General features: G+C 40.1%; 1 protein-coding gene and 2 pseudogenes across 3 annotated transcripts in view; all 3 read left to right on the top strand.

Moving 5' to 3' along the window:
* The window catches only part of ACBD3 (acyl-CoA binding domain containing 3), a 45,780-nt gene extending 25,597 nt beyond the window's left edge, over window positions 1-20,183 (top strand). The window contains exons 4-8 of the mRNA XM_010382015.2: window positions 1,181-1,339; window positions 4,933-5,107; window positions 9,765-9,951; window positions 11,990-12,274; window positions 18,044-20,183. Of these exons, the coding sequence (XP_010380317.1) occupies window positions 1,181-1,339; window positions 4,933-5,107; window positions 9,765-9,951; window positions 11,990-12,274; window positions 18,044-18,255 (1,018 nt within the window). The 3' untranslated portion in view covers window positions 18,256-20,183. The remainder of the gene's footprint in view (window positions 1-1,180; window positions 1,340-4,932; window positions 5,108-9,764; window positions 9,952-11,989; window positions 12,275-18,043) is intronic.
* LOC115899135 lies at window positions 2,671-4,149 on the top strand (annotated as a pseudogene). Its single transcript, XR_004058811.1, has one exon. The product of XR_004058811.1 is annotated as a probable ribosome biogenesis protein RLP24 pseudogene (transcript).
* Window positions 18,297-20,183, top strand: LOC115899001 (annotated as a pseudogene). Its single transcript, XR_004058610.1, has 2 exons — window positions 18,297-18,368; window positions 18,623-20,183. The product of XR_004058610.1 is annotated as an uncharacterized LOC115899001 (transcript).
* Window positions 20,184-21,300: the final 1,117 nt, after the last annotated feature.

The following is a 21,300-nucleotide window of genomic DNA, read 5'->3' as shown; positions in this document are numbered from 1 at the left end:
GCCAAGAACGTGCCTCTGCATTCCAGTCTGGGTGACAGAGTGAGACCCTGTCTCAGAAAAAAAAAAAGTAGGTCATGTTATTGCTTTATTTTGAGCCTTGGCTATGGCTCAGGTAGTTGTTAACTACTTATAGGAGTTAGAGGGGAGAAAGGTGAGGTAGCCCAGACAGTTCTTGTGGTAGAACCAAGAAATGGTGTTTTATCTGATACTCCTTAGAAATCTTACCTTTCATCCTGTCTGCAGCCTCCCTGGACACCATACCACTCTCAGACCCTGAAGATGTCCCTTCCTAGCACAATAGGATCTGTTCTTTTTGGAAGGGTCTTATGGGATGGGTGAAAGCTGGGCAAGGGCCGCACTGAGAGGTTAGCCATTCTTTTTTAAATTAAAGGCTTAAAAAAATTTTTAATTTCAGAAATAATACACAAATACATTCGATATAAAGATTTTCATTTATGGCAGTATATGAAACACAAACTGAGAAAAATCTTTTTTCCCACATTTTTTTAATTCCACTCTCCTTTGCGTAGATAATAACTGATAAATTTAGGGTATATCCTTCCAGATCTTTTCCTTTGTATTCATCTTTTTTTTTTTTTTTCATTAAGCAAGTGTGTTAAATGTCTTTACATGTTAGGCATGTATTTCTATCCTTTGGCTCTGCGGTGTTTCAGGGTGGATTTTTTACTTCTATACACGTTTGTCAAGTGCTTGTTCTTTCTAGCACTGTGCTAAGCCCTGAGGATGTAGTGGTGTGAGATAGGCAGTCTCTTTCCCTATGAAGCATCTACTTTAATGGGTAAGGCAGATCTATTGCTAAATGTATCACACAAATTTAATTACAATGACAGCAGGTATTATGAAGGAAAAGCTTTTAGTGCTGTGAGCCTGTATTAGAGGGGATCCTTCAGGGTATGGGAATATCATAATGATTTAAGTAGTGTCTTATGATGGACACATTTCTGTTGCTGTGCAACAGGAATTATTCTTGAGGTGATTTGTATATTGTGAGATTGATTCCCTATAAGTTTCTGCTAGTAAAGTGTGTGTATTTTAAATTTTGATGTGTATATCCACATGGTTCTCTAAAAAGGTCATGTCAGTTTTCACTGGGAACTAAAGTTTTATATTTAAACAGGATTCAATGTATAGTGTTCATTCTCTATCCTTTGCCTTGTAGGAAGGAGGAAGAGGAGCGAAGGCAGCGTGAAGAGGAAGAAAGAGAACGTCTGCAACAGGAGGAAGAGAAACGTAGGAGAGAAGAAGAGGAAAGGCTTCGACGGGAGGAAGAAGAAAGGAGACGGATAGAAGAAGAGAGGCTTCGGTTGGAGCAGCAAAAGTAAGCTTATTATATGGCTTATGTTTTAAAATGAGAAATGGAAAAAAAATAGAATAAAAATAAGAAATGAGCAGGCTGGGCGTGGTGGCTCACACCTGTAATCCTAGCACTTTGGGAGGCGGAGGCGGGCAGATCACCTGAATTTGGGAGATGGAGACCATCCTGGCTAACACGGTGAAACCCTGTCTCTATTAAAAATACAAAAAAACACAAAAAATTAGCCAGGCATGGTGGCATGTGCCTGTAATCCCAGCTACTTGGGAGGCTGAGGCAGGAGAATCGCTTGAACCCAGGAGGCGGAGGTTGCAGTGAGCCAAGATCATGCCATTGTACTCCAGCCTGGGCAACAAGAGCAAAACTACGTCTCAAAAAAAAAGAAAAAAGGAATGTATTAGAAGGTTTTGGGGTTCACTTGCAGAACCTAGAGATTGGAAGCAGGAACTGAGGTTGCTTGGTTGTGCTCTCTGTTTCTTGTCTCTGCTTCTCTCAGCTTATGTCTCTGCTTCATTCTTGCTCTCTGTAAGTTGTCACTGTCTGCTTTGGCATATGCAAGTCTATCCCAGAATTTATTTGGTCTATGTTTCCATGCATCTGACAGAGACTGACTGGAATCTGTGAGACCCAGTTGCAACTTCCCAGGACAGAGAATCTTGTTGGCCCAGTCTATGTCAGATATCCATTTATGGTCCTTCGTACAAGATTTGGAGGCTGCAACTATTGCTTACTCAGTAAGGGCTTTGAGACTCAGGGACTGATGGTTCTTCAAGAGGGAGCTGTGGGTACAAGGAGGCAGTGATTTAACACCCGTAGAACACTGTGGGAAGTAAATCTGAGGTTGTAGGGGTGGCATGGCTTATAGGTTAAACCAGAGAAGTTGAGAGTCCATTGGTTTCTTCTCATTATTTCTGGGTAGTTCCTCAGAAAAAGATTTAGTGCTAGCCTCAAACTCACCCAGGGCCTCATTCGACTTTGGAGAAAGACTACGAATGCAGTTCTTTTTGGGGGGAGATTGTCCTAGGTGGATCCAGTGTTGTGCTGTATGCAGGAGTTTGTGAGGCTTTGCTTTGTTATCTATTAATAGATGGCTGTGAGGTCTCTGTTAAGTTGGTCACATAAGTGGTTGCTGGCCGTGGTGGCTCATGCCTGTAATCCCAGCACTTTGGGAGGCCAAGGCGGGTGGATCACTTGAGATCAGGGGTTTGAAACCAGTCTGGCCAACATGGTGAAACCATCTCTACTAAAAATATAGATTAGCCAGGCATGGTGGCAGGTGCCTGTAATCCCAGCTACTTGGGAGGCTGAGGCAGGAGAATCACTTGAACCTGGTGGGTGGAGGTTGCAGTGAGCTGAGATCACACCACTGCACTCCAGCATGGGTGACAGAGTGAAACTCCATCTCAAAAAAAAAAAAAAAGGACTTCCTCTCAAGCTTGGCGTTTGTTTGGTGGGGTCCCACACAGGTTCAACAAGCGTATCGAGAAGTGTTATTTCTGTTCGGGGCCCATCTACCCTGGACACGGCATGATGTTCGTCCGCAACGATTGCAAGGTGTTCAGATTTTGCAAATCTAAATGTCATAAAAACTTTAAAAAGAAGCGCAATCCTCGCAAAGTTAGGTGGACCAAAGCATTCCAGAAAGCAGCTGGCAAAGAGCTTACAGTGGATAATTCATTTGAATTGGAAAAACGTAGAAATGAACCTATCAAATACCAGCAAGAGCTATGGAATAAGACTATTGATGCAATGAAGAGAGTTGAAGAGATCAAACAGAAACACCAAGCTAAATTTATAATGAACAGACTGAAGAAAAATAAAGAGCTACAGAAAGTTCGGGATATCAAAGAAGTCAAGCAAAACATCCATCTTATCCGAGCCCCTCTTGCAGGCAAAGGGAAGCACTTGGAAGAGAAAATGGTACAGCAGTTACAAGAGGATGTGGACATGGAAGATGCTCCTTGAAAAAATCTCTGTAACCATTTCTTTTGTGTACATTTGAAAATGCCCTTTGGATACTTGGAACTGCTAAATTATTTTATTTTTTACATAAGGTCACTTAAATGAAAAGCGATTAAAATACATCTTTCCTACATTGCCATCTACTTAACATCAGATATTACGGATGTTAGATTGCATCTCAGTGTTAAATCTTCACTGATAGATGTACTTAAGTAAATCAAGAAAATTCTCCTTGTAACTATAGAAGTGAATTGTGGATGTAAAATGGTTATGCCATTTGGATAATGGCACTAGGCAGCATTTGTATAGTAACTAATGGCAAAAATTCATGGCTAGTGATGTATAAAATAAAATATTCTTTGCAGTAAAATATTTCCTTTGTTAATGTTATAGAAGGGAGGGACACAAAAAGGAACTGACAATTTGTATGGCAGTGTCAGATATTATTTTAATTTTATTATTTCCTGTTTTGGTTTATTTGCATCTTAGAAGAGCATAATGACATTGTTTGATGAAGCCTAAATTATGCTGGACTGTTTTGACCTGGTTTAACCCTTCTGATAGGTAGTTGTGGATGTTGGGGATGAGAACTGAATAATCTTTGCCTGGAGTGACACTGCACTCTAGAATTTCCACTTTGGAGAATATTCAGTTCTAACTTGTGATTCCTGGTAGAACAAACTTTATCTTTCTAGCCCAGCAATGATCTAGAAGCAGAGGAATCCCAGCGCCTTTGAAAAGTTATTATATGGTTTTCTTTTAAAAAGCTCCTGTTTTTGGAAAGTAGAATTTGTGGGTACAACATATGTTCATTATTTGTACATAAAATAAAACCATTTAAAAAGTGAAAAAAAGAAAAAAAAACAGCAGCAGCATGTGGTTTATCTATAAAAGAATATGAGTGTCTCTAAACTAAGCATGCCAAGATATTTTCAGTATTTCCTCTATTAAGACAGGCTTTAAATTAAATGCTGTGGACCCTCAATTTTTCACTGGCTTTATTTATACTTACCAGAGCCACCTGTAACATCTTCCAGCTATTCTTCAGCCTCTTAACTGTTTTTTATGTATTTAGGTAGAGAAGCCATAACCAGCAGTTAAATACCTCATCTATGCCAGAGATGACAATCCATCATCTTACAGCATCATGGTTAATTAGTATAACTCTAGAGCCAAACGGCCTGGATTTGCATCAGCTAGCAGTATAGTCTTGGGCAAGTGAATGAAGTCCTGGATTTGCATCTGATAGCAGTATAGTCTTGGGCAAGTAACTGAACCCTCTGTCATAGGGTTGTTGTGAGGACTAAATGGGTTAGTATGTGTGAGTACTTTCAACCCTGCATGGCACATAGTAAGGGCACAGTAAGTGTTAGTAATTATGATGGTGGTAATGATGATGATCATATGCTCTTCTTCCATCCCGAATTTTCCTGGAAAATCCTAAGTACAAAATTAGAGGCCAGGCTTATTTTCTTAAATCTCTCTTCTGGACCCAGAACACATACTAACTGGTATACATTACAAGCTTAGTTGTTTTTAAGAGTTACAAACTATAAAAGTAAGTAATAAGGACATTTTATTTTGTCATGAACAATCTCCTATAGCCAGACTAGTATATATATTTTTAATGTTTTTAGGCAGCAGATAATGGCAGCTTTAAACTCCCAGACTGCCGTGCAGTTCCAGCAGTATGCAGCCCAACAGTATCCAGGGAACTACGAACAGCAGCAAATTCTCATCCGCCAGTTGCAGGAGCAACACTATCAGCAGTATATGCAGCAGTTGTATCAAGTCCAACTTGCACAGCAACAGGTATGATAGACAACCCTAGAATTCAGCCTTAGAGAGAGTTTTTAGTTTCATTGGAACCCAAGTTCTTTTTTAAAAGTCGCAAATGAATTTTGCATTAGTTAGCCTCTAAGATGTAAAGTAACTTTTGGGTGATCTTTTAGGCAGACTTGAGAATTGCACAGGCAATTGTGAGATAAAATACGTGTTTTCAAAGCAATCGATGATGTTATATTGTTATAAGGATATTTGGGAATTGTATGGGTTGAGTGTCTTTACTGTGAGTCTGACATAGACCCTAATGGTGGTTCTAGAACATGAGGACCTGAGTAACTAGCCTTAGTTCAGAGATGTCCTTCAGGCAGTGCACTGTCAGAGGCTCGGACAGCCTCCAGTGGGAGGACTCCTCTGCCCTAAGACCATGGAATGGTTTTGCAGAGCTAGCTTGGGTCCATTTGACTTTGTGTTAGGCACCATAGTTAGGCAGTGCTCATGACAGCACATTACTATTCCTCCTCCAACTGCCTGCCCCCAAATATTTTGCTTCCACCTAGGAGAGGTTGCTTTAGGTGAAAGAACATGGGACTGGGAGTCTGATAACACTTGGATTCTCTTCGGGCTTTGACATTACCTTGTTTGATCTCAGACAAGTTATTACTACTCTGATTGTTCTGCGCTTTCTTTCAGTCCGTAACAATAGGATATAAAATCAAAGCACCTGTCCTGTTAACCTCACAGGACTATCAGAGGAGTCAAATGAGAAGAGTTACCCTGTGAACCATTTTTGTACTTGTGGAAGACACTAATTTTACATTCATTTTTTACATCTTGTGCAGGCATAAAATACCTCCTTAGACTTAACCCAGCTTAGTTTAACTTACTTAATTTTCACTTACAAAGCAGTTACCACCTGTCAGAAAATCTGAGGGAAGAAAAGTGTTACATTATAGTTGCTCAGCATTTCTTATTGCATGAAATAATCTTTGTTGTTTTTGCCAAACTCTTTAAATTCCTTGAAAATGTGTATTCTTTTTTTTTTTTTTTTTTTTCGAGACGGAGTCTCGCTCTGTCGCCCAGGCTGGAGTGCAGTGGCCGGATCTCAGCTCACTGCAAGCTCTGCCTCCCGGGTTTATGCCATTCTCCTGCCTCAGCCTCCCGAGTAGCTGGGACTACAGGCGCCCGCCACCTCGCCCGGCTAGTTTTTGTATTTTTTAGTAGAGATGGGGTTTCACCATGTTAGCCAGGAGGGTCTCGATCTCCTGACCTCGTGATCCGCCCGTCTCGGCCTCCCAAAGTGCTGGGATTACAGGCTTGAGCCACCGCGCCCGGCCGAAAATGTGTATTCTTACCTAAACAACGTTTTTCCTGAGTCTTTAGCATCAGTTAGAAGTTAAAAAGCACTGCAGGTTTTTTGTAATCCTGAAGAGGAGGAAAAGATGCCAAACCAGAGTTTATTCAAGATAATAAGTGGTATTTTTGAGAGATTTATTCTCTCTCCTCTGAAGCCTGTTTCTACTTTAGTTTCACTTTTCCTCCTGCTTTGATAGGCAGTGAGATCATTTTTAATAGCACATACACTCTGCTCTGTCCTGTTTATAGGTTGCTATCAATGAGAATAAAGTCAAGTAGGACAAAACCACAATCTTTGAAATGAAACTAGAAAGCCATAATAGAGGCTGGGCATAGTGGCTCATTCCTTTAATCCCAGCACTTGGGGAGGCCAAGGCCAAAATGGTTGCTTGAGGCTGGGAGTTTCAGACCAGCCTGGGCAACGTAGGGAGACCCCATCTCTTAAAAAAAGAAGAAAAAAAAATCAGCTGGGCATGGCGGTGCATGCCTCTAGTCCCAGTTACTTGGGTGGCTGAGGCGGGAGGATCACTTGAGCTCAGGAGTTTGAGGCTGTAGTGAACTATGATGGCACCACTACATTCCAGCCTGGGTGACAAAGCGAGACCCTGTCTTGAAAAAAAAAAAGCCATAGGCCAGGTGTGGTGGCTCACACCTGTAATCCCAGCACTTTGGGAGGCTGAGGCGGGTGGATCACCTGAGGTTGGGATTTCGAGACCAGCCTGACCAATATGGAGAAACCCCGTCTCTATTAAAAATACAAAATTAGCCGGGCATGGTGGTACATGTCTGTAATCCCAGCTACTCGAGAGGCTGAGGCAGGAGAATCACTTGAACCTAGGAGGCAGAGGTTTCAGTGAGCCAAGATTGTACCATTGCACTCCAGCCAGGGCAACAAGAGCGAAACTCCATCTCAAAAAAAAAAAAAAAAAAAAAGCCATATTTGAGATTAGAGTGATCAAACTCAGTTTATCAAATTGGTTGCTTCTGAGAAGAGAAAAGGAAAGGGACTGGGGAAGGAACAAAGGGAACTTTACTCCTATCAATTTTTATATAACTAGCAAAATGAATACATTTGTTAATTTTGGGGTGTACATTTGTGGGTGTTTGTTATATTGCTTTTATACCTTTCTGTGCTTTTTTAAACTTCCTAAAAACAGGAAAGAGTATGTAAATAAATCAGTACAATCTATTACATGTAATATAATAGACTCATGGTCAGGAGATCCCAGAGAAAATTGTTTTTCTGCTAGAGCCTTTCAAGAAAGGACTAGTGGAGATGAGGGACCATTTGAGCTGGGCCTATTGATCATCAAAAATGTTCTTTTGCTTTCCTGTCATGCAGTGAATGCTCTGAGTGTGCTGACTTGTTTTGATTTTAGGTACTTTTTCTGGAAGCCAATATTCCCTCTAGAAAACTGATGTGGAAATTACTGAAAATCCAGACCTTGGAAGAAGATACCTTAAAATCTTAAGCGTGTTATTAACCTATATTAAAAGCAGAGAGAGGCATTGCTTTTCATTTAAGTAACTGACTTGTAAATGATACATTCAATGAAATGTGTTTAGAGATGTGCCAAAATTTATCATTATCCCTACCCCATGGGATCGTAAAGACTTTTTCCGTGTGTGTGTATGTGTGTGTGTGTGTGTAATTTTTTTTCCTGCAGTGAACATATGCTTACTTGCTTGCTTGTGACAGTGTTTTAGTTTAAAACATTGCTTACATGCCCAAATGCTCATCAACAGTAGAATGGATAGATTTTATCTTTTCATGATGGAATAACTTAATAGTAATGCAAACAACAAAATACAATTACTTGTGACCCTATAGATGTAGCTTATAAAAGTAATGTTGAGTGAAGCCAGACATAAAAAAGAACGTATACTATACAACCCATTTCTATAAAGTTTTAAAATAGGCAAAGCAAATCTATAGTGTTATAAGTCAGAATAGTTGTTACCCTTCAGGGCAGGTACCCAGAAAGGGGTACCAGGGAGTATTCTGGATGCAGATACTGTCTTGATCTGAGTATTAGTTACATGGATGTGTTTGATTTATGAAAATTGATCAAGCTGTGTAATTTATCATTTGTACACTTTTCTACATGTATGTTGTAATTCAATTTATAGTTCCCCACCAAAGTTACCTAAGTAATACTAAGGTATCTGAAGTAGTATCTGTCCATATTGATTTAGAAGAGGAATGTCCCAGAATAGTCCTTTGGATTTAAGATGTTTTTACTGCCATTTTGACTCAGAGGACATTTTGATTTTGTATTTATGAATACACGTTTCAATCATAACTATGTAAGCAGTGACAAATTTTCATTGAGAAAATATTTTTACCTCAAATTGCATCCTGTAAGCCTGTTTAATTCTTAGGTCAGCATTTCACAACACGATTAACAATTTTCAGTTTCATTGTGATCATAATTTTTCCCTGAAGTTATAATTTATTGATTTTTTGGGGTCAATTATGTTAGAATAATTGTCCATGTTTGATTTTTTTTTATCACTTTGGGGGCCCATACCAGATTTTACCAATTATAGCTTCTGCCTTCGTGAATTTTCTTCTGTGACTATTCCTACCAAGTTTAATTTTTCTAATTCGAATTTTGTGTAAAGTTTATCAAGATTTTTTTCTTCCATCAATTTTAAGAGCACATGTTACTGTGTTCACTTTTTGCCTTTAATAGTTTTATTTTGGGTTATTTCTTTCTTTCTTTTTTCTTTTCTTTTGAGATGGAGTTTTGCTCTTGTTGCCCAGGCTGGAATGTAATGGCACAGTCTCAGTTCACTGCAACCTCCGCCTCCCCGGTTCAAGCGATTCTCCTGCCTCAGCCTCCCAAGTAGCTGGGATTAGAGGCATGCACCGCCATGCCCAGCTAATTTTGTATTTTTAGTAGAGACAGGGTTTCACCATGTTGGTCAGGCTGGTCTTGAGCTCCTGACCTCAAGTGATCCACCCACCTCGGCCCCCCAAAGTGCTGGGATTACAGTTGTGAGCCACTTCGACTGGCCTTACTTACTTTAATTTTTCCTCGTTAGTTTTTATAGTGATTCTCAGATCACAGAAATTTGAGCCTTAGTTTTAGGTTTTTGTCCACATTAATTTTTTATTATTGATTTTTTATTATTTTTAGCTGTCAGTTTGATATTGTACTACTAATATTCATTATAGACAGGATAAAAACTGATAAAAAATTGTTAGTAATTTCTTGAGCATAGCACTTTGATAGGGCGAAAGCATGGTGTCAGATGTACTCCAGGGCAGATGTCCTATTTGCTAGCCTTCCTGGTCAGTGTGTCTTCACTTTCTCTTGATTTATAGGCAGCATTACAGAAACAACAGGAAGTAGTAGTGGCTGGGTCTTCCTTGCCTACATCATCAAAAGTAAATGCAGCTATACCAAGTGATGTGATGTCAGTTAATGGACAGGCCAAAACACACGCTGACAGCTCCGAAAAAGAACTGGAACCAGAAGCTGCAGAAGAAGCCCTGGAGAATGGACCAAAAGGTAGGTTTTGCATATGTGTTTGTCCGGATGTCATAATTCCAAATCTGTGAAAGGCTAAAGTCAAGAAGTCAGGTTATAATTAGCTTTTGAGAACAATTACATCTTTGTGAGAGTTGAACTTTTTTTTACTCTTTTTAGTCTGAATCTGATGCTTGGGTGACTCATAGACCAGTGTAGAAGAGCAAATCAGATGTCTTTGGACACTTTTAAGACAAAAGTTATGTTTTGTCTTATTTTATATATATATAAATTATCTATTGCTGCCTAACAAATTACAGGCTGAGCGCAGTGGTTCATACCTGTAATCCCAGCACTCTGGGAGGCTGAGACAGGAAGACACTTGAGCCCAAGAGTTTGAGGCTGCAGTGAAGTATGATTGCACCTGCCTGGGTGACAAAGCAAGACTCTTAAAAAAACAAAAACAAAAACAAATTACACCTAAATTTAGTAGCTTGAAATAACAATAAACATTTATTACTTTCTTGCACAGCTTCAGTGGGTCAGGATTTCAGGAGCAGTTTAGCTGAATGGCTCTGACTTAGGCTCCCTCATGAGATTGCAGTCAAGGTGTTGGTGCCGAGACTAGAAGATCTGCTTCCAAAATGGTTCCCTCACATGACTGGCTTTTGGCCAGAAGCTCAGTTCCTGGCCCCATGAAGCCTCTCCATAGGGCTTCTTGAGGGTCCTCAAAACAGTTACTAGCTTCCACTAGAGCACATGATCTAAAAGAGCATAGGGCAGAAGTGGCAGTGTCTTTTGTGCCTTGACTTTGGAACTTCCCACCATCATCTGTTGGTCACACATACCAATCCTAATATATTGTGGGTGGTGACCTCACAAGTGCATGAAGACCCAGAGGCGAGGATCCCTGGGGACCATCTTGGAGGCTGGCTACCATATAAATATATATATTTTTGAGACTAACTTATCATGTTGCCTAGAAAATAACTGCATTTTCAAAGCTCTACTAACTTTCCATGGGCAGCTCATTTGGTCATTCAGCAATTAGCTGAAGGTTTCCTGAGTGCTGGGAGTACAGTGGTGAGGCAAAATAACACACAGAAAATGTAGATTGTAGCTGTGGTAAGTACGGTGATGGAGAGAGAGGTATATTATCTTTGAGAGAATGTAAAACAGGGAAGTGTGACCTAGTCAGAGAGGCCATCAGAGGCTTCCCAGAGGAAGGGACGTTGACCTAAGATACCTGAAGCAAGAAGAATTAACTAAGTAAGGAGGAAGAGGAGAGCATTTCAGTGACAGTGGTCACGGATGGTGGTATGGTTCATAAGAAATTTGGTTTCAGAGATCTTGTCTGTTTAGAAAAAGTATTAATTGCTTCAGAAAAGGCTTTGAAATCCCTTGGTTTACTGCCCCCCTGCCTTTTTTTTCTTATCAAGGGATTATACTAGCATTTTCAAATGAGAGAAAATATTTCAAAGGCTCTGTGACTTTGAAAAACTTACTGCATAGTCAGGTGCATATAGATACTGCTCAGTAACAAGACTTCACCCCTTTTTCTCAATCCCTAGTGGTTCTAATCCTGTCTGAGTTTTCGTTTCTTTGAGCTCCTTTAGAATAGCCCCTAGAACTTTGGGATAGTTGGAGGTGAAGAATTTTTCAACAGACAGGCTGAAGTCAAAGTCCAGCTTTCTTTGTTCACATCTACAAGAGTAATTTATTCCTAAAGCCAGAATCTCTCTTCCTTGCTGGAATATTTCCCTCACTCCAGCTGGGGCCTTCCCAGGGTCATTCTTGAATCTCCATAGAGGGAGTGTTGAAAAAAATTCGTTTCTGAGACTGTGGGATGCCATTGTTACTTGAAGAAGTGTGATGACCTCTGAGTGCCTGCAACATTGTTAAACTTAGTAATCTGGAGAGACTCCCATAGGGAGGCTTTTTTATTCCTCCTCCTTGATCTAAGCTAGACCATATTATACTTGGTGCCTGAGTAAAACTGATCAGGTAGTCCTATGAAAATGTGGCTACCTGCAGGGTGAAGGCTCTTTTTCTTTAGCGTTTTAATTCCTGTTGCCTTTAGAATCTCTTCCAGTAATAGCAGCTCCATCCATGTGGACACGACCTCAGATCAAAGACTTCAAAGAGAAGATTCAGCAGGATGCAGATTCCGTGATTACGGTGGGCCGAGGAGAAGTGGTCACTGTTCGAGTACCCACCCATGAAGAAGGATCATATCTCTTTTGGGAATTTGCTACAGACAATTATGACATTGGGTTTGGGGTGTATTTTGAATGGACAGACTCTCCAAACACTGCTGTCAGCGTGCATGTCAGTGAGTCCAGTGATGACGACGAGGAGGAAGAAGGTAGAACCTTGGTCCATATTCAGTAGCTGCTGGGTTGTATGTTGGCAGAAATGGTACATGGTTCAGGTGTTACCCAGCCTTATGCTTCCTGATTACCACTTCGTGGTTAGGGAACACTTTCTTCGTTAGTGGGACCTTGGGCTGAAAAGGTTGTGAGGCCAGGCTCCTGTAGGGGATTGGAGCCTGAACCTGAATTTTTCAGAATGCCAGGAAAATCTATTTGGCAATTTGCTATTTTACTCCTTTCTGAATACTATTTTACTTCTAACCTTGTGTGTTGAAAAACCAAATATGCAAGATCACTTTTAAAAAATTTAAAAAATTTTTTATTTTTGTTTTTGAGATGGAGTCTCACTCTGTCACCCAGGCTGGAGTGCGGTGGCGTGATCTCTGCTCACTGCAATCTCTGCCTCTTAGGTTCAAGCAATTCTCCTGCCTCGGCCTCCTGAGTAGCTGAGATTACAGGCACACACCACCATGCCCGGCTAATTTTTTGTATTTTTAGTAGAGACGAGATTTCACCATATTGGTCAGGCTGGTCTCGAACTCCTAACCTTGTGCTCCACCCACCTTGGCCTCCCAAAGTTCTGGGATTACAGGTGTGAGCCACTGCGCCTGGCCCACTTTGAAAAATTTTAAAGGAGCAAGTTTAAGAATTCCTGTCAACCCTGGCATTTACTTAAATGTATATCATTGATATTAGCTTTTAAGGTCATTATTCTAAGATTCTTTATGTAAATACAGAAACTCACCAGAACATTCCACTTAAAAAAAAATTTCAAATATTTTTCCATTTGGAAATCCCTGTTTTACTAGAGTGGAATTTTTTACTTCCTCTGAAAATGGAAGTAATAAGTAGACAATAAGTTTCTGTCTAATAAGTAGACAGAAACATATACAGCAGGTGTGCTATAACATTTCTTGAAATTAAGTTTAATATTCAGTTTAACAGTTAATATTTAATGCTAATCAAAAGATAATCCAAATATAATTCTGTACCATTACCTACATGAACCATCAGAGTATCCCAGAAGTTTCAGTACATCTTGCAGATTGACTTATTGTCTGAATAAGTAGACAAAATTGGGTGTTTCAGAGGACAGTCTAAAGGACAGTCTCAAATATCTTGGTCTAAGAAATAGGTTTTTGAGATGATGGTTTCTGTATTTTTGTTACCCAGGGAAAGTTAGAATGTAGGGTTTGTTTATATACACTTAATAAGCACTTATTTGTTGACTTGATTCAAAGTGATGTGGAATGTGTGCTCTGTGAGAATGGAAAAGCACCACGTCTCAGTTCTTCCGGAATAACTGACCGTTTACAAGGTGGCTTGTAAACAGACTGCTTGTTCTTGAAGAGGGTTGGCATTGTTGCTTTACAGATTACAGTGGGATAAAGTTAAAAAGATAATGTTGGAAGTACATGGAATAAGCCTGAAAGTTCTATCAACTTGTGAAATACAGAGTTGTCCAATCATGTTACCATACCATGCAACACCCTGGGGCCTCTGGGGCTATCTACAGAAATGTACACAGCAGGTGTGCCATAACATTTCTTGAAATTAAGTTTAATATTCAATTTGATAGTTAATATTTAATTTAATGCTAATCAAAAGATAATCCAAAGATAATTCTGTACCATTATCTACATGAATCATCAGAGTATCCCAGAAGTTTCAGTACATCTTGCAGATTGACTCTTACCCCGGAAGCAGATTTAAAATCCTTCATTATACCACAGGTCCAGATTCTAGCTGGTAAATATGGAAGCATGAGCTGCTTTGTCTTACATGGCATTTTGTTTTCATCACTCTTTATTCCTGAGTACCACAAGCAAGGTAAAGCATTGCCCATAAATAATACTGACTGAGACAGAAAGAAAAAATATAAGATTGAAAAAGCCTGGGCCGGGTGCAGTGGCTCATGCCTGTAATCCCAACACTTTGGGAGGCCGAGGTAGGCAGATCACAAGGTCAGGAGTTCGAGACCAGTCTGGCCAACATGGTGAAGCCCCATCGCTACTAAAAATATAAAAATTAGCTGAACGTGGTGGCGGGTGCCTGTAATCCCAGCTACTCGGGAGGCTGAGGCAGGAAAATCACTTGAACCTGGGAGGTGGAGGTTGCAGTGAGCCGAGATCACACCACCGCACTCCAGCCTGGATGACAGAACGAGACTCCATCTCAAAAAAAAAAAAAAAGAAAAAGCCTGTCTGGGCATACAACTGTAATCTCAGCTTTTGGGGAGGCCAAGTAAGGAAGATCTCTTGAGGCCAGAAGTTTAAGACCAGCCTGGGCAAACCGTTTTGTAGAGTGACACCCCATCTATCCAAAAAAAAATTTTTTTTTTAGTTAGCTGGGTGTGATGGCATGTACCTGTAGTCCCAGGTACACGGGAGGCTGAGGCAAGAGGATCGCTTGAGCCCAGGAGTTCGAGGCTGTAGTGAGCCATATGATCACGTCACTGCATTCCAGCCTGAGCGATAGAGCTAGGCCCTCCCTCTAAACAACAAAAAAAAAAAAAAAAAAAAAAAGATTAAAAAAAACAAGAAGCGGTTAGAGAGTGGGACTGCAGCAGATTGGCCAGGGGCCACTACTGTTTTCTCATGTGACCTTCAACAATGTCAGAACCTGTTCTGTCCTTTCTGTTGCATCACAGGGACTCATTAAAGTCAGACTCTCTGCGGATGTCTGGGAAGGAAAGCTTTTGTATGTGTACAAATTACTGTACTTACAAAGAACTGTGTGAGGCCAGGCACGGTGGCCCCTGCCTGTAATCTCAGCACTTTAGGAGGCCAAAGCAGGTGGATTGCTTGAGCTCAGGAGTTCAAGACCAGCCTGGGCAACATGGTGAAACCCTGTCTCTAGCAAAAATACAAAAAACTAGCTGGGCATGGTGGTGTGCACCTATAGTCCCAGCTACTTGGGTGGCTGAGGTGGGAGGATTGCTTGAGCCCAGGAGGTAGAGGTTGCAGTGAGCTGAGATCAAGTCAGTTCACTCCAGCCTGGGCCACAGAGCCCGACCCCATCTCAGAAAAAAAACATGGCCGGGCATGGTGGCTCACACCTGTAATCCCAGCACTTTAAATCCCAGCACTTTGGTGACTCACACCTGTAATCCCAGCACTTTAAAATCCTCACACTTTAATCCCAGGCAGGTGGATCACCTGAGGTCAGGAGTTCAAGACCAGCCTGGCCAACATGGTGAAACCCCATCTCTACTAAAAGTACAAAAATTAGCCAGGCATGGTGACGTGCACCTGTAATCCCAGCTACTTGGGAGGCTGAGGCAAGAGAATCGCTTCTTGAACTCGGGAGGTGGAGGTTGCAGTGAGCCTAGATCGTGCCATTGCACTCCAGCCTGGGCAACAGAGCCAGGCTCCATCTCAAATAAACGAAAGAGCTTTGTGAATAAGAATTCTCTGTTCAGAAATTGGTTGAGGTAATGTGTTTCTCCTGACTTGCCTATGAACCCTCAGCTGTTGATAGTTTTGGGGTTATATTGGTGTTGGGAAGATCACTGGTGAAAATGGCAGGGGTTCATTTCTAGAAATTAGAACCTTGATATCCTTGATCTTAGCTCTAATGTGTCCCTCAAATGAAAGATGGCATTGCCTGTACTTGTACCATTCCTAATCATAAAATGATTTGCACTAAAACATTCTAGCCTCACAACAGTGAAGCTTTATCACTCCTAAGAATTGTTCATTAAGTGAGTGTAACTTGATCCCATTTAAAGATTAGCTCACAAACTGTATTTGTCCATATGCCTTAGAAGCTACTGTCCTACCATATCTTGTATTTCATATGGTAGAAGAGTCTGGGATTTTTGTTTTTTGGTTTGGTTTTTCTTCCTTAGGTCTTGAAAGGTAGACAGAGGAGTTTGCTTTCTTTGAAGAAGGATGGATGGTAACACATCCTCCTGTTTTAATTCTCCACTTTGTTGTTTACAGGTCCTAAACCTTTGTTTAAATTCATAAAAGATACCTTTTCATCTATCCCAGTAATCTTTAGTTTTATAGATTTTGAACAAAATTCGAGTCTTGAATCAATGGACCACTCTTGTTTCTTGAATGTCAACAATAGTGTACATTTTGGATGGTTCTGTATTTCTCATTTGCATGTGAAGCATGCTTAATTATAGGTATTTCTGTGGTACAGTAAATCTGATTTTGACCTACATTTATTAGAGTGCCATCTGCTTTTTTAAAATAAACGTTCAATTTTAGAATAGTTTTGGATTTACAGAAAAGTTGCAAAGATAGTTCAAAGAGTACCCATATACCCTGTACCAAATTCCCTCTGTTGTTAGCATCTTACATTGTACTGTGATGCACTCATCACAGCTAATGAAACAATATTGATACATTGATTCATTAATTAACTAGAGTCCATATTTATTCAGATGTTTTTAGTTTTTACCTAATGTTCCAGGATCATTCCAGGATGCCACATTATAGTCAGTCATCATATCTCCTTAATCTGCTCTAGACGGTGAGAATTTCTCAGACTTACCTTGTTTTAATTTCCTGATAGGGGCCATTGACAAGCATCACTCAGTTAATTTGTGTTGCCAGAATTCACTCTGCCATGTTATAAACCTGAAAATCCATTCCTGTAGTCCCAGTCTCTTTCAAAAAAAAAAAAAAAAAAAAAAAAAAAACCATAAACCTGAAAGTCTTGTCTTCTATACTGAATACTCCCTTGACCTCTTTTCTTTGAGCCAGTTTATATTAAATATGTTAAACTGAGACTTCAAAGCTGATTCATAATTTTCTCATTCCTGTAGGTTTCTAGAGGTATTTTTTTTCCAAACCTCATAGCATTACAGTTCAGAAAACTATTAACCGGGGGCAAACCTATAATCAGAGCTCGTTTTTTGCCACTTAGATCATCTCTGGGTTAAATTGGCCTAGTGAAAATAATTGAATTTTCAGAGTATCTCTGAATGCCTATCTCTGTACTATGGTTTTTTCATTTTACTCTTTCTATTTAAGATATACAGAAAGCAGTAGTCCTCACAAATCATCTTCCATCCTTCTAAAATGGGGAGGAATCATATTGTTCAGAAGGAGGATGATGAGAGCAACGTTTTCTTGTTACTCAGATGACTGAAATTCCTGGGGATGAATTAGGAATTGAATGGCTATGGAAAGGGGAAAATGGGACCTAGAAATAGGAATGGTAGTAAGCACAGAAAGAGAGAGGATGCTGACCACTGCTACCACTAGATATTCATCACTGGGCTCCCAGGGCTCAGAACAGGGTTTGGTATATAGCACATACTCAGGTATTGGAATGAGTGAGTGAATGAATGAATGAACTAATAAATGCTCGCATGCACATAACTTGTTCAGTGGTTCAACAGAATTCCCAACAAGAGCAGTTTCTCAAAGAAAGGATAGGCCGGGCGTGGTGGCTCACGCCTGTAATCCCAGCACTTTGGGAGGCCAACGAGGCGGATCCACGGGGTCAGGAGGTCGAGACAATCCTGGCCAACATGATGAAACCCCATCTCTACTAAAAATACAAAAATTATCTGGGTGTGGTTGTGCACGCCTGTAATCCCAGCTACTTGGGAAGCTGAGGCAGGAGAATCGCTTGAACCCAGGAGGCGGAGGTTGCAGTAAGCTGAGATCACGCCCCTGCACTCCATGCTGGGTGACAGAGCAAGACTCTGTCTCCAAAAAAAAAGGAACGACAGATTTTAATTGCTTGATGCAAGTGTGGTTTTCCTGAATCTGTTCATTGACTTGTCTCTTTTCTTACAGAAAACATCAGTTGTGAAGAGAAAGCCAAAAAGAATGCCAACAAGCCTCTGCTGGATGAGATTGTGCCTGTGTACCGACGGGACTGTCATGAGGAGGTGTATGCTGGCAGCCACCAATATCCAGGGAGAGGAGTCTATCTCCTCAAGTTTGACAACTCCTACTCTTTGTGGAGGTCAAAATCAGTCTACTACAGAGTCTATTATACTAGATAAAAATGTTGTTACAACGTCTGGAGTCTAGGGTTGGGCAGAAGATGGCATTTAATTTGGAAATTTCTTTTTACTTTTGTGGAGCATTAGAGTCAGGGTTTACCTTATTGATACTGGTCTGATGGTTTGTGAACTCTTGCTGGGAATCAAAATTTCCTTGAGACTCTTTAGCATTCATACTTTGGGGTTAAAGGAGATTCCTCAGACTCATCCAGCCCTTGGGTGCTGACCAGCAGAGTCACTAGTGGATGCTGAAGTTACATGAGCTACATGTTAAATATTTAAAGTCTCCAAAATAAAACACCTCAACGTTGACCTTCCCCAGCTGATGGTTAGCCCCTTGCTGCCTGCTCCATGTGTCTTATGAGAGCCCATAGTTACAGTGCCCTCTAATTTGAAATCCTTAAGTTAATAAGTCTGTATCAGGTGCAGCTGGCTTCGATTAAAGGTCATTTTTAAAACTTAAAAACTGAAGACCTCACAGATTATAATAGAAAAGGAAATGGCCTCAGTTTGATCTTGTTTGGAATGACCCAGATTGTTTCTGCTTTAGGTGCAGCTGTTTAGTTCAGAGTTATATTACAGAGAATTATTTTCTGAGATAATCTTAAACTAGAATGTTCAAAACTAATTGATAATTGAAGTATCAAGATACGTAAAACACCTCAGAGATTTTTCTTCAGGAGCTTCCACAAACTTTGAATCCTTGTATCTTTATTTGGTATTCATACTACTAGTAGCAAAATACAAGTTTTTTGTTTTGTTTTGATTTGGCTTCATAGAGTATCTCAAATTGAAAGAAACTTTTCTGCACAAAGAATACAATTAGGGATTTTGTAAACTCAAATTGGCACCTACTGAATTAAAATACATAAAATCATTTAAATATAATTCAGCATATGGGAAGTAACATTGCACTAATATGGAAATCACTGCCAGAGACAGTCTATTTTCTTTTAATTTGTTACTACTTAGTCACAAATCCTACGTTATTCCAGTTTGGAATTACTTATTAAGGAGAATTGGAAATACATATGCCCATGCTTAAATTTTATAGCTTTAATTTGTATTATTTCTTTATTGGCGGGAAGAGGTACATCTTTGTTTTCCTTACTGAAAACAAATATGGATTAATTGCCTCAAATTTGTATAAGTGATTGGCTAGTGATTCTTGTTTCCAGAAGGGAGAGTGGTGTAGATAGAAAAAGACAAAGATGGCAATATACACTTAATGTTGTTATATGTTGTTACTGAAATACTTAGATTTTTAAAATTTCAAATCCTAAATCACTTCTTGTAGGAGGGTTTTCATTAACTAGCTGCAGTATATACAGTTCACTACATATGGGTTGTTTGAGTTTTTTGTGTGCTGTATTTCTTTCTGTTTTTTAATACCTGGTTTTGTACATACCTAACTCTGTTGTCTTTTGGTTGTTCAGAAACTGGATTATTTTTTTCTTAGGCAGTGCTTAATTTGTGTTTTTAAATTTTGATTCAGAAGTAGTCCCAGCTCATAGGTGTTCATACTGTTACATCCAGAACATTTGTCAGGCTGTCAGCTCTCATGTACATATGGTATAGAAACCATGGAGTTAGGCACTTCCTGGATTTTTTTTTTATGAGAAAAATACTGTATTTAAAGTGTAAAATAAACTTTTAAAAAGCAGGCACTAATATATATTTCTTCCAGCCTTTGATTACAAATTTGTCCTTGCACATGTTAAGATGAATTATCTCCTAAAAATATGATTGTTCTTGGGAGCAGTGTATGTTACTTTACATAGCAGCGGTTCCTGTCATGTGTTCATGTCAGAATATTTTTGGTTTTAAACTTTTTTATTGCCTTTGGCTGTTGATTAGTACAGTACAAGTGCAATTTCAGAAAGATCTTGAAAGTAATATATTTAATCAATTAAAATGTTTATCTGTAACTTGTTGATGTTTCATTAATATAGTTACTCTCTGAAGCATTAGTACAGTATTTCAACATTCAGGTAGGAGAAAAAGAAATGTTTCAAATATCCTTTTTTTTAAGGCTGTGGTTGAAAAACAACTCTTTCTGGCCAATTATTTAGTTTTACTATTAATTACCTTACTGAGTTAAAAATTTAAATTTTTCCACACTTTCAAATGCAAAGGCTAGCACTGATTTTTCTTCTTGAAAATGACTAGGTTATAAAGCTGTTTCTCTACACTACCATGTATGTAGTGTGTTCCATGAAATACATGGACCCAGCACACTTTAATGGATCTCCAGAGGTAGAGCCCTCACTCACTCGGGGTGGATGATTGCAGAGCAGTTGTGGGGAAGTGCCCAGTCAGTGTGATGTGGAGTCCCAGAATGAGTTTGCTACATCCAGATGACCCCACTGATAGGGTGACCGGCGTCATTTTTTTCTTTTGAAATCTGGGGAGACAGATGAGGTGGCCCATCTTGGTCTTTTTGCTGTGTGGGACACCATAAAGCCAGATTGAAGACGCATTAAGGAGAGCAGCTGAGATAAGCACACCTTGGAAACCATGCTACTGAGTCTTGACCATCTGTCTTTTGGAGCAGGAGAAGCAACTGGTTCAAAATAATAAATAATTGCTAATAATTCATTAGGGCTTAAAGTTCAACAATGAGGGACCGTGTGCCGTGGCTCACGCCTGTAATCCCAGCACTTTGGGAGGCCGAAGTGGGTGGATCACAAGGTCAGGAGATCGAGACCATCCTGGCTAACACGGTGAAACCCAGTCTCTACTAAAAATACAAAAAATTAGCCGAGTGTGGTGGCGGGCATCTGTAGTCCCAGCTACTCGGGAGGCTGAGGCAGGAGAATGGCGTGAACCTGGAAGGTGGAACTTGTAGTGAGCCGAGATGGTGCCACTACATTCCAGCCTGGACGACAGAGTGAGACTCTGTCTCAAATAAATAAATAAAAATAGAAGTTCAACAGTCAGTAACTGGGCATGGGGGCACACACCTGTATAGTCCCAGCTACTCGGGAGGCTGAGGCATGAAAATTGCTTGAACCCTGAAGGCACAGGTTGCAGTGAGCCTAGATC

Source organism: Rhinopithecus roxellana, chromosome 8 (genome assembly GCF_007565055.1).
Source record: "Rhinopithecus roxellana isolate Shanxi Qingling chromosome 8, ASM756505v1, whole genome shotgun sequence".
Lineage (NCBI taxonomy): Eukaryota > Metazoa > Chordata > Mammalia > Primates > Cercopithecidae > Rhinopithecus > Rhinopithecus roxellana.
This window is presented reverse-complemented; position numbering and strand designations above follow the sequence as displayed.